Source organism: Neoarius graeffei, chromosome 27, assembly GCF_027579695.1.
Source record: "Neoarius graeffei isolate fNeoGra1 chromosome 27, fNeoGra1.pri, whole genome shotgun sequence".
Classification (NCBI taxonomy): Eukaryota; Metazoa; Chordata; class Actinopteri; order Siluriformes; family Ariidae; genus Neoarius; species Neoarius graeffei.
In genome coordinates this window covers 26,950,849-26,963,881 of record NC_083595.1, presented here as the reverse complement: position 1 = coordinate 26,963,881, position 13,033 = coordinate 26,950,849, and the positions used below count along the sequence as shown (strand labels likewise).

The following is a 13,033-nucleotide window of genomic DNA, read 5'->3' as shown; positions in this document are numbered from 1 at the left end:
GAGATTTATGATGGTTATGTTTTAGTAGTTGCAATATTCTGATGTTTTTTGCTAAAGCAATGCTGGGTTCCTGCATTTGTGATGTACGAGCTTACTGCAGATCCAATCATATTAAGCATGTCAAAGATGAAATCCAGTGGGTCTGTTACTAACTTTATCATTAATTCTTCTGATGTGCCAGACTTGAGAGAGGATTTGTGACTTTTTGGTGATGACAGGAGTGAGTTATGGACTTGGGTGTGTGCGCATGTTTGTGTACACATACTTATTTGCTACTGTTTTGAAGTAGCAACAAATCATGATTTGAAAATAAGTTTCACTTTATTTGTGTAGTGTCAAATGTAATTTGCTGTGGTGGTAAATAAATGGAGACGTACCCTCACTTTCTGACCAGACGGAAGGAGGTGGGGTGTTTTGTTTGTGTTTGTTTGTTTGTTTGTTTGTTTGTTTGTTTTGAAAAGCTGACTGCCTCCTCTTTGCTTGCAGCAATATTCCAAACCGATCGACATTTGTGTGCCCGTATTGTGGAGCGCGAAACCTGGACCAACAAGAGCTGGTGAAGCACTGCATGGAAAACCACCGCAACGATCCCAACAAAGTGGTGAGTGTAGTCATGTCCCTGGTCTTCTACCAAAGTCAGCTGGGCTGCCGATAAAACTTGCTTCACCATCTGTACATGTATCATTTTTACCCAAAGCGAATTACAAGTGAGACAAACTCTAATGTAGTCTAAGCACAGGGCTGTTTAACATGTTTGCAGTGATGCAAGTACAAATAAGAGATTCAGGTTTCCTGCTCTGAGAGGATTTAATAGTAATAATAATAAAAATAATACGCATAATGGGTTTGGTGACGTGGCTCAGCCTGAAGTGGTGACGTGGGCCCGACCTCCTGTGGGTTCACCACCCACAGAGGTAGTAGTAGAGGGCTGGTGCAGTGTGGATTGGGTGGCAGTCGAAGGCAGGGGCCTCGACGACCTGATCCCTGAACACAGCGGCTAGCTGTTGGGACATGGAATGTCACTTCGTTGGGGGGGAAAGAGCCTGAGCTTGTGTGGGGGGTTGAGAGGTACCGGCTAGAGATAGTCGGGCTCACCTCCACACCCAGCTTGGGCTCCGGAACCCAGCTCCTCAAGAGGGGCTGGACTCTCAACTTCTCTGGAGTCACCCATGGTGAGCAACGGTGGGCTGGTGTGGGCTTGCTTATAGCTCCACAGCTCAGCTGCCATGTGTTGGAGCTTACCCCAGTGAACGAGAGGGTCGTCTCTCTGTGCCTTCGAGTCAGGGAGAGGGCTCTTGCTGTTGTTTGTGCCTACGGGCCGAATAGCAGTATAGAGTATCCGACCTTCTTGGAGTCCCTGGGAGAGGTACTGAGAGGTGCTCAGACTGGGGACTCCATTGTTCTACTGGGGGACTTCAACGCTCACGTGGGTGACGACAGTGACACCTGGAGGGGCGTGATTGGGAGGAACGGCCTCCCTGATCTGAACCCAAGTGGTGTTTTGTTATTGGACTTCTGTGCTAGTCACGGTTTGTCCATAACAAACACCGTGTTCGAGCATGGGGTGTCCATAAGTGCACGTGGCACCAGGACACCTTAGGTCGGAGGTCGATGATCGACTTTGTAGTCGTTTCATCTGATCTCCGGCCCTATGTCTTGGACACTCGGGTGAAGAGAGGGGCTGAGCTGTCAACTGATCACCACCTGGTGGTGAGTTGGATCCACTGGCGGAGGAGGAAGCCATACAGATCTGGCAGGCCCAAACGTATGGTGAGGGTCTGCTGGGAACGTCTGGCCAAGCACTCTGTCGGGGAGGTCTTTAACTTCCACCTCTGGGAGAGCTTCTCCCAGCTCCTGAGGGAGGCGGGGGACATTTGAGTCTGAGTGGACCATGTTCTCTGCCCTCATTGTTGATGCGGCTGTTCGGAGCTGTGGCCGCAAGGTCTCCGGTGCCTGTCATGATGGCAATCCCCGAACCCGGTGGTGGACACCGGAAGTAAGGGATACCGTCAAGCTGAAGGAGTCCTGTCAGGCCATGTTGGCCTCCGGGACTCCTGAGGCAGCTGACTGGTATCGGCAGGCCAGGCGTGCCGCAGCTCGGGCAGTTGCGGAGGCAAAAACTCGGAACTGGGAGGAGTTCCGTGAGGCCATGGAGGAGGACTATCGGTTGGCCTCGAAGAAATTCTGTCAAACCGTCCAGCGCCTCAGGAGGGGGAAGCAATACTCTGCCAACACTGTTCACAGTGCGAGTGGGGAGCTGTTGACCTCGACTGGGGATATTGTCGGGCGGTGGAAGGAATACTTTGAGGATCTCCTCAATCCCACCATCACGTGGAATCCCACCGCATTGAGGAAGCGGAAGCTGATGACTCGGAGGTGGACTCGTCCATTACCCAAGCCGAAGTCACTGAGGTGGTTTGCAAGCTCCTCAGTGGCAAGGCACCAGGGGTGGATGAGATCCGCCCTGAGTATCTCAAGTCTCTGGATGTTGTGGGGCTGTTTTGGCTGACATGCCTTTGCCTCCTGCTCCGTTCATACAGGGACTGGACAGCCCCTGTATGAACGGAGCAGGAGTCTGGTTCACATTGCCGGCAGTAAGTCAGACCTGTTCCCAGTGCATGTTGGACTCTGGCAGGGCTGCCCTTTGTCACTGGTTCTGTTCATAATTTTTATGGACAGAATTTCTAGGCGCAGCCAGGGGCCGGAGGGAGTCCTGTTTGGGGACCACAGGATTTCATCTCTGCTTTTTGTGGATGATGTCCTGTTGGCTTCTTCAAACCAGGACCTTCAGCATGCACTGGGGTGGTTTGCAGTGGAGTGTGAAGCGGCTGGGATGAGAATCAGCACCTCCAAGGCCATGGTTCTTGACCGGAAAAGGGTGGCTTGCCCTCTCCAGGTTGGTGGAGAAGTCCTGCCTCAAGTGGAGGAGTTTAAGTATCTCGGGATCTTGTTCACGAGTGAGGGAAGGATGGAGCGTGAGATCGACAGGTGGTTCGGTGCAGCCTCCGCAGTGATGCGGTTGCTTTACCGGTTCGTCATGGTGAAGGAACTGAGCCAAAAGGCGAAGCTCTCAATTTACCGGTCGATCTACGTTCCGACTCTCACCTATGGTCATGAGCTTTGGGTAATGACCGAAAGAACAAGATCACGGATACAAGCGGCTGAAATGAGTTTCCTTCGCAGGGTGGCTGGGTGCTCCCTTAGGGTGAGAAGCACAATCACTCAGGAGGAGCTCGGAGTAGAGCCGCTGCTCCTCCACATCGAGAGGAATTAGCTGAGGTGGCTCGGGCATCTCTTTCGGATGCGTCCTGGACGCCTCCCTGGGGAGGTGTTCCAGGCATGTCCCCCCAGGGAAGACCCAGGACCCGCTGGAGGGACTATGTCTCTCAGCTGGCCTGGGAACGCCTCGGTGTTCTTCCCGAGGAGCTGGCCAAGGTTTCTGGGGAGAGGGAAGTTTGGGCTTCCATGCTCAGACTGCTGCCTCCATGACCCGGATGAAGATGAGATGAGAATACGCAATCAAGAAGTATTGTGATCTGGCTATAGAGATCAAGACCCTGTGGAAGATGAAGAAAGTTATCAGCCCAATTGTTATAGGAGAGCTGGGTAGCTTCACCGACAGACTAGAAGGATATTTGAGCAACATCCATGTAGGGTTGAAACACTTTACTATGCAGAAGACTGTTCTGCTTGGATTAGCGAGGATCCTCCGTAGGGCCCTGAACTGCTGAGGCTACGTACTTGTTGTGGCCAGCACAGGACTCACCAGTACATGCGTACTGTGAAGGTGGTGGTAATAATAATAAAACGTTCTTAGAGACTCATTACACCAAGTCTCAATGTTTTTACAAAATAAAATAATTATAAAATTAACTAAAAGTTGTACGAGTTCTAATCCATAGGTTTTGCGAAAGAGGAAAGTCTTTAGTCGAGATTTAAATGCTTCAGGCGTAATGGCTTGTTTAAGATAAGATGGAAGACTGTTCCATAGCTTTGGAGCAGCAGCAGCACTAAATGATCCATCACCATACATGGAAAGTCTAGTTTTGGGAATTTTTAAATTGTTACTAGATGCAGACCGTACATCACATGCTGGCTTGTATTCATGTAGAAGGTCCATGATGTAATCAAGAGCAATGCTCTTCATATGATTTCCAGCATGTAATCCAGACACCCTGTGTTTTTGCCATTTGGTTAGAGGCAAGTGTAGGGGTGTGGATGGATTGATTGATTGTGTGCTTCTGTCCAAAGGTGTGTCCCGTGTGTTCAGCCATGCCCTGGGGGGACCCCAGCTACAAGAGCTCCAACTTCCTGCAGCACCTCCTGCACCGGCACAAGTTTTCCTATGATACGTTTGTGGTGAGTACTGAAACAAACACACACACAGTTGTACCTGCCTGTGCAGGAGTGAGTTAGTTAATTAGAAATAACTTTGACAGTTATTACTTAAGATGTACTACTACTTCATTGTTCAATTCCTCATTTGTTACTTTTTGTTCACTCTGTGTGTGTGTGTGTGTGTGTGTGTGTGTGTGTGTGTACACAGGACTACAGCATTGACGAGGAGGCCGCACTGCAGGCAGCACTGGCCCTCTCTCTGTCTGAGAACTGAGAGTCCCATCCTAACAGCCTCCACCAATCACCACGTCCTATCCAATCACCATCACTTACCCTCACCTCTTAAACCCCCTCTTTTTTTCCTCTCTGCCTCATTCATGCTGCAGACCTGAACATAAAGGAGTGTCATTTTCAACCCCTATACTACTTTTTTTTTTTCCTTTTTCTCTTTTCTGTTTTTCTTTCCCTTACTTACTCACGCCACATTTCTCCAGGTAGCTGCACGGCTGGTTCTGTACCTGGTGTTACAAAATGCTAATCACTTAACCTCCACAATTTTCTACCCAGAATTCCTCTCGTCCTTCACTGATGGAGGCAGAGCATGCAGTCATTCTTCATAACTGCTGCAGTCAGTAACAACATTACATCGTTTGCATACAGCACAACAAGCTTCAATTGCTGTTTGAGGGGGAAAGAACCAAACTCCATTTCATGATCACTATCAGGGTTTTTTTTTTCTTCAGTTCTGTTTTTTTTTCTCTCTTTCTCTGTTGTTCAAACAGGGACAGATGGCAGTGTAAGTACGAAAAGCCATCACGCGTCTCACAGTAGACTGGATGAGAGCGTTATCCCAGGCTTAGAACAACGTCGCTAGGCCAGCATTGATGTCTTTGCGCCAACTACCCTATTATTGCCATGGTGATCGTATAGATGATGGACACCTCAGTAACAGTGTCTCCTGTTGGGCTGAATATGAGAGAGAAAGGGAGAGAGCTCCATCATTTTACTGTAAGTATAAGGAAGCTGAGATGAATGATGATGATAGAACCTACCTTGTTGGAGTGACTCAGCGTTCTAGGCAATACTCGTACAGCAGAGAGAGATAATCCAGTATTCATACCATCACCAATATCATGACTTGGCCATCACTAACCACTCCCCCCTTTTTTTTTTTTTTTTTTTTTTTTTTTAAATTTAGCTCGTTACGAACACTCATGGTTTTCTACATGACTGAATGTTCTGGTGTTCTTTTATAGTTCTCCGACAGGATGCTAGTACTGCTTTGATCTTCACTCTGCTCTTTACTGGTTTACCTTGCTACAATAATATTTTTTACAAAGCATCAGATTAGAAGAATATCTATTTTTGGAAAAATGTTTCCTTTAAAATGGTGCACTAATACTGAGAAAGTGAAACGTGAGGAGATGTGCTGAATTGTTTAGAACTACTTTTTTTATATATCGGAGGTGGAGAAGAGACCATGAGGTCACGGAGGGGATGTAGATGCAAAGCTCAACCACTAGGTGGCACTAAGTGTTAGTTCCATGGGAAGGCTGGCATGAACCATAGTCATTCAGGGCCTAGTTTCATGTCATATTTGCATGATGTGTGTAGAATATTTCATGCCATGTTTTTTTCCAGCTGGATGTCATTATTTGGGTCTGGATATCAGACTGAGAGGGTTTATTGTACGACTGCTCTCATAGCGATGGATATTATTGACCTTTATTTCTTCAGCAGACAGAGGCAGAATGCAACCCATGGTGAATAGAGCAGTTTAGGGTTAAATGACTCCATCCAGAAGCCTCACTATGGCTCTGTTGCAGCACTGGGCTTTGAACATTTTCTGATAAGGTGCCATTGTCTCGTATTGGGCCACTGGCAAAAGGCAAACTGAGAACTGCCTGAATCCAAATCTGGTTAAAAATAGCTAACGGAACGAAATGGGGCATAGCCATCCTTTTTTTTTTTTTTCTTTCTTTCTTTTCCCCCCTCCCCCCTTCCCTCCCTCTCTCCAGATTGACAGTAGGTTGTAAAGCTTTCATGGCACTGAAAGACCATTAGAAAATGTCTGCCACTGGCAGCCGCTGCGTTTCATCAGATCCTTTTGTCTTATGTTTATAATATATTTAATTTATTTTTCATTATTCAACATTTTATCCTGAGCGGTTATCACAATCATTTTGTATTGTTTGTTTCTTCAACTGATGGTGAACTTATGAAATCCGTTTGTCCTGAGCATCTTGGCAGCCTGGCTGCATGCAGAGAGATGACTCACTGACGATGTGATGGATTTAGAGAAGACAGAATGTTGGCAGTGATTGCTGGGTGATGATATTAAGTTTTATATTTGATTTCTTGCAACTCATTTCCAATCATCGAGTGCATGATCATTGTTATTTTCTTTTAAGTTTGTAAAGTTTACTCTCTATAGAGCGATTGATTTAGAGGTCATTTCTCCTGATGTCGTCTTGTCCGCCATCTTGTGTGTCCATAGCTCCTAAGTGTGTGTAATACGGTATGAAGTTTTGCAACAAACACAGTGGAGAAATGAAACCTCTGCCTTTGTGTGCTGGAGTCTTAGTAAAAGCCTAACTGTTTTATAAGAGACGGTTTAATGGAAAGATTTGAAACTTGTACATATGAATAGTAAGATTGTGTGGGTTTTTACCTCGTTCTTGCTGGGTTTAAACCCTGATTAAGGTGGGATCATCATTACAGAACGAGCAGGTTAAAATGTTGGTTCTAATCAGCAAGGAATTTGTCCCAGAGTTTTAATTAGCCTATGTACGGTAAAGTAGGCATGTGCCGATCAATATTGTTGCGAAGGCACTTTAAATAAATGTATAATATTGTCACTGCTCCTGTATTCCGTGTGAAAGGAGACTCGTAAAGTAGGAAGCCTTTTTAAGCAGAATTTACACTCTTGAGATAAAGTTTCTTTTGTGGTTAAGATGCTAAAGTGTTTAGACACAGAGTGACAGAAAAAGCAGTGACAGCATGCCATTATTGTGGATAGTGTTGCATTTGCAGAAAGAAAGGTTCATTTAATGATGATACTGTACTGGCTTCAAAAGTTTGGAAAATTTGTCAAAATATTTACTCAAAATATCTACATAATATCTACAATGCTGCAATAAATCATCCTGATTAAAGGATGCTTGAACTGTTAAAATTCGGATGATGTAAAAAATTTAACAAAAAATAAATTTATAGTATAGCAACCAATAAAATTCAAACAATAAACAAATAGTAACGTTCTACGGGGGCAAAAGGAAAAACTTGCAATAACCTGGTTGTACGATTATGTACACCCGTTTAAAATGGGGCATGCGACCGTGCCCAGGATTAACCAATCACATGCATTAAAGTGTTTAAAATTAAATATCACACACCAGTCATTAATAAAGTGATTCTGATTTACCCCAACTAAAGATCAGCTGTTTTTCTGTAGGATTTTCTCGACATCATCTTGGTTTCATCTGACTGCTAAAGCCATGGTCCGCAAAGAGTTTTTAAAAAAGCATGTACAAGATTTTATTATAGAAAAGTTTCAATCAGGAGAGGGGTGCAAAATAATTTCCGAATCATCAGATGTACCATGGAATAAACAAGTGGAGAAAATGGGGCCCTGCAGAGACATTACCGAGAACAGGACGTCCTTCTGAAATAGATGAAAAGAAAAAAAAAAAAAAAAGCTTGTCAGGGAGCCTGTCAAAAGACTTCCAGCAACATTAAATGAGCTGCAGGAATATCCTGCAGGTACAGGTACTCCCTGCATGTGACTGTGATCTCGCCTATTCTTCACATGTCTGGGATATGAGGTAGGATGAATAGACAGATACCCCTTCTCATGGGGGGGGGGGGGGGGGGGGGGAATAAATAAATAATCAAAGCCTGCCTGGCAAAATGTAGTGTTTGAGACCAAGGTAGAACTTTTTGGGCATAATTCTAAAAGATATGTTTAGCACAAAAACAAGACATCTGATCACACAAAAAATACTATATATACCCATGGTGAAGCGTGGTGGTGGCAGCATCATGCTAAAAGAGGTTGTTTAGCTGGGTCTGGAGTGCTCTAGTCAAGATAAAGGGAATCACTGAGGGCTACAAATACCAATCTATATTGGCACAAAATCTGCAGGCTTCTATTAGACAACTGAAGGTGAAGAAAAAAAAGTCCCCTTCCAGCATGACAATGACCAAAGCACAAAAATCCAAGTCAGCAACAGAATGGGTTCAGAAAATGATCAACATTTTTGAATGGTCCAATCAGAGTCCACATCTAAATCCTGTGGAATGATTTGAAGAATGATTGATTGATTGATTTATTTTATTTTTTTGCATCATTAAAAACCTGCAATTTTAAAGAGGTGTTTGTAGAATTTTTATCTACTGTAGCTGCCACGCTGTCATTCATGTGACATCACCAATGATGAGAACAGCTAACGGTAATATGTAGTCATGTTTATAATCCATCCATCCATTGTCCATAACTGCTTATCCTGTGCAGGGTTGTTGGCAAGCTGGAGCCTATCCCAGCTGACTATGGGCGAGAGACGGGGTACACCCTGGACAAGTCACCAGATCATAGCAGGGCTGACACATAGAGAGACACAGCCATTCACACCTACGGTCAATTTAGAGCCACCGATTAACCTAACCTGCACGTCTTTGGACTGTGGGAGAAACCAGAGCACCCGAAGGAAACCCATGCAGACATGGGGAGAAAATGCAAACTCCACTCCCAGTGGCCCCCATCAGCGACTGAGCTCGAACCCAGAACCTTTTTGCTGTGAGGCGACAGTGCTAACCACTACACCACCATGTCAGCCATGTTTATCATATTACTATAATAATAAAAGAGGTTAAGCAGTTAATCAGAATGAAAATGTAATATCGGCACATGCCTACCACCAAGCATGCTTTGTAACGGTCACAAAAGATTGTGTTTTGAAGAATGATTGATTATTTTTTGTGACAGTTCTAGATGACATAATGGCTAATAATAATAATATTAATAATAATAGCTGCATTTAGTGTGTTTGTGTGCAGTAATGTGTTTTATTTGGCTTTATAAGGGTCTTAACAAGGGTTTTAAAACTGCAGGTGTTGACTGTTCTATGAGAATCATGTTCTCATAATTAAACCCAGAGAGACGAGAGTATTTGGATTTAAAAACTGCAGAAAGCTTTGGACATTTCTTTCACTGTTCAAACTCAACAATGACCTGCGACTGCGTGATCCATTTCCCCAAACGTTTTTTACTTATTTACTATCGACGCTATTTTCTAAGTGTTTGTAATATACCATGTGCAAATAATATTCATGTTCACTGCTGTAGCATAACATGTAGGTTTTTAAACTTTTTATATACGGCACTTTTGCTTTTTTTTTTTTCTGGCTCCCTTTGAGAACGATACAAAGTGGATCCTTTCCCATACGTGTTTGTCTCGCACATTGTGGGCCTGGAGGTCCATGCAGGCTGAAGGATGAGCTGGAGAAATGAATTGCTCAGCATCTCCCTTTGGGGCTCGACATGGAGGAACAAGGACTATATGGATGTCAGTGGATATACGAGGACACTTGGCTTCTTGCTCAGGAGAGACTCGTTGTTTGTTTTCCTGTAGCTGTTCGTAGGAGTTTGCTTGCAGAGACAAAGAGGAGGACACCTCACACCACAGTGGCTCCGTCACTGATTCAGTGACTGCAAGGTGTGTGTGTGTGTCCAAGAGCTATCTCAATGGAAATATGCATTCATGATGTAATAATGATACAACAGTAATAATGATGATTGATATGATGCTAACACCAATGTGGCGTTTTGAAGCTGTAATGCTGTTTGAGGTTTAATAGGTTACTTATATGATGTATTTGTAGCAGTTTCTCCCCCTCAATAAAACCACTGACCCATCCTACTTTCATTTGGTGGTTTGATTAAACTCACTGAATTAATACACTAGAGACTACCTCCAATCTTACTAATACTAAGGCTGAATATTTAAGTTATTCCATGAAATCGACTCGTACATGAGCCAATAGCCGATGAAGCGCGTAGCACCGAGTTAGCTATAAGCCATGTACGACGAGATTGAGTGGAATTGGCTGTTTTACTCTATCCCAGTGGTTCTCAACCGGGGGGGCGCGCCCCCCTGGTGGGGCGCGGAGGTACTCCAGGGGGGTCGCGAGTAGGCTTCATGTATGGAGGCAAAAAAAAAAATCTGGGGCTAACAGGCTATAGTAGCTAAGCAGATGCAACACATTTACCCATGTCAAAATGTAGGACATTGGACTATTACATACAAATCAATACTATTATAAAATCTATCATCAATCTATCATAAAATCTTGTGTGTAGGTTATTTTAAGCCCGTGACGCGAACATGACGCAACGTCACGTGAGTGAGTCTGCATACCGTGGCCACCGTGTGAGTGCTTGCCACACACACACTAGTCTGGTTTCTTGCCGAGTTAACTCGTGCCGACTCTCGCTAGTCTCCTATCATCAATCCATCGATACAGCGCAAAACCCAAACAGTCTTTTTAAAGACTACTACCCCACACTGTATTTTTGCTTTCCCCATTTCAGCTCTACCAAAATAATTTGTTGTTTTTGTTGTTTTCTTACTGCTAGTCTACTATGGATAATGCTGCTGCTACTACTACTACTACTACTAATAATAATAATAATAATAATAATAATAATAATCTAGCCCAGGGCTAGCTATCTATCTATCTATCTATCTATCTATCTATCTATCTATCTATCTATCTATCTATCTATCGGTCGATATAAGGTGCTGTAGGTCGGGTGGCGTCACTGCGGGTGAGTGTGTTTGAGGGGGGGGGGATGGGGCCGGGGCGAGAAGAGGGGCCCCCAACTGCAATGAACCAGCTTTGGTGGGGCCCAGGTTGCAAAAGGTTGAGAACCCCTGCTCTATCCACATTCACTGGATTTTGAGAAACGGAGCATTTTTATTTTTTGCAAATTCGATGAATAAAAACTTTATACAAAATGTCCAACAAAGCAATTTCTGGTTAAAATGTAAACAAACTGGCGAAATGACAGTAGCAATTTGTGAAAAATGTTATATTTCTTAAAAAATTTGACAAAGATACATTTTTACTGTCAAACTTTCCATATTTTGTTGCTTTTTTTTTGTATTTTTGGGGGTTTTGTTTTCAAGTAGAGTTTTTATTTCATCCTTGGTTGGTTCAGCAACACGCTTGGCCAATTTCTTTTTTTTCTACTCGCAGTATCTGAGCTGATAGCCTAGTAGTAGAGTAGCCAATCAGAGTGTGCGATTGCTCATATCCAGTGAATGTGGATAGAATGAAGTCTGTTACACTGCTAATGTCAGTTCTTCAATACACAGCTTTAATGATAAACTTGAAAGAGAACAGAGAGCTTCTGTAAGAGTTCTGAGAGAGGTGCAACACTGCTTTCTGTTGTAATGCTAGTACAATTATTTACCTCAGGAGTATTGCTATATTTATTGCTAGCGATCAATGCTTTTTCATGATGAACGCAAATGTCCATGTTAGCCGCGTACTATATAAGGGAGACTGGGGTCAACTGTACACATCATGTATATTAATAAATCTCATGAGTAAAATATAAAGTTCAAGGTTTTTGACACGGGTACATTTGTCTGTTAACTATTCATAATAATTAACAGTTATTCACCAACAGTGAAGTGAATATTTGTGAATAATAACTGCGACAAAGTTGAGGTTATCATTATTATTTACCAATATTAACTGATCCTGAAGCGGATAATTGTTTTAGTATAAATACACAGGTGATTTTTATTAAAAAAAAAATTTTAAATCATGTTTAAAAAAAATAAATCATTTATTTCAAACTTCAGAAGCAGCATGCAAATGTAATAATGGTGTGTGCAGACTTGTCACTTACCGACGCTGAGTCACATAAAAATACTTGGTTTTGAAATCGATAAAATAAATCACAATTCCACATTACCTTTGAATAATTTTAGACCAAACTTTGTAGCATCTTTAGTGCTTTTAGGAACGGCATTTTCTTTCATCGTTTGTAATTCTTCCTCACTTACAGTGACAACGCGTTTGCTCGCCATTTTGCGGAGTCACTCGAGGTGATTATTGAGAAATAGTCAGTTTCTCAACCAATCAGCACACGGGATTTTCTGTAATCACCTGTGTATTTATAGTAATCAAATATATCCGAGGATGTATAAAATTGTCAAAGAACCAATATGTTCAGATTAGTTTATCACATGGTAAACAACTCATTTACTTGTACAATGCACCTGATAAAGCATGTTATTTGCTAAAATATACCCTTAAATGGGTGTGTAAATGTGTCAATCACATGAACAGCTGATTTATTTGGGTCTCTGCATCCTGGGAAGAAACCATTTTTCAAGCAAGTGGAAACTTTTTGTTTTCCCCTTATAACTTTTTTCCATGCAAATTAAATCATAATTCATAATCTTTGCCAAAATCTGCTTTGTAATGATAAATTCCTTAAAGCTGTGATTACACTGATGTTCTTTTGTAGATAGACAGAGGATGCTACTGAGAAGGTGCAGAGTGTGGCCCAATCCACACTTGTACAGATAAAGCATAGCTTTTCCCCTTCCATGAAAACAACCAACAAACAAAAATTCCATTCACACAAACAACCTTTTTCAAAAATACCTTTTTTCAAAAA

General features: G+C 43.0%; 1 protein-coding gene across 4 annotated transcripts in view; it reads left to right on the top strand.

Annotated features, from left to right (window-relative positions):
• LOC132875316 (E3 ubiquitin-protein ligase RNF166) overlaps positions 1 to 10,256 on the top strand; it is a 69,936-nt gene extending 59,680 nt beyond the window's left edge. For 2 of the 4 annotated variants that reach the window (XM_060912081.1, XM_060912082.1), the window contains 3 exons: positions 487 to 601; positions 4,252 to 4,359; positions 4,547 to 8,194. In XM_060912081.1, the coding sequence (XP_060768064.1) occupies positions 487 to 601; positions 4,252 to 4,359; positions 4,547 to 4,612 (289 nt within the window). In that variant the 3' untranslated portion in view covers positions 4,613 to 8,194. Of the gene's footprint in view, positions 1 to 486; positions 602 to 4,251; positions 4,360 to 4,546; positions 8,195 to 8,851 lie in introns of those variants that run through there. The other 2 variants (XR_009651792.1, XR_009651793.1) reach the window with 2 other exon arrangements.
• The last annotated feature ends 2,777 nt before the right edge of the window (positions 10,257 to 13,033 follow it).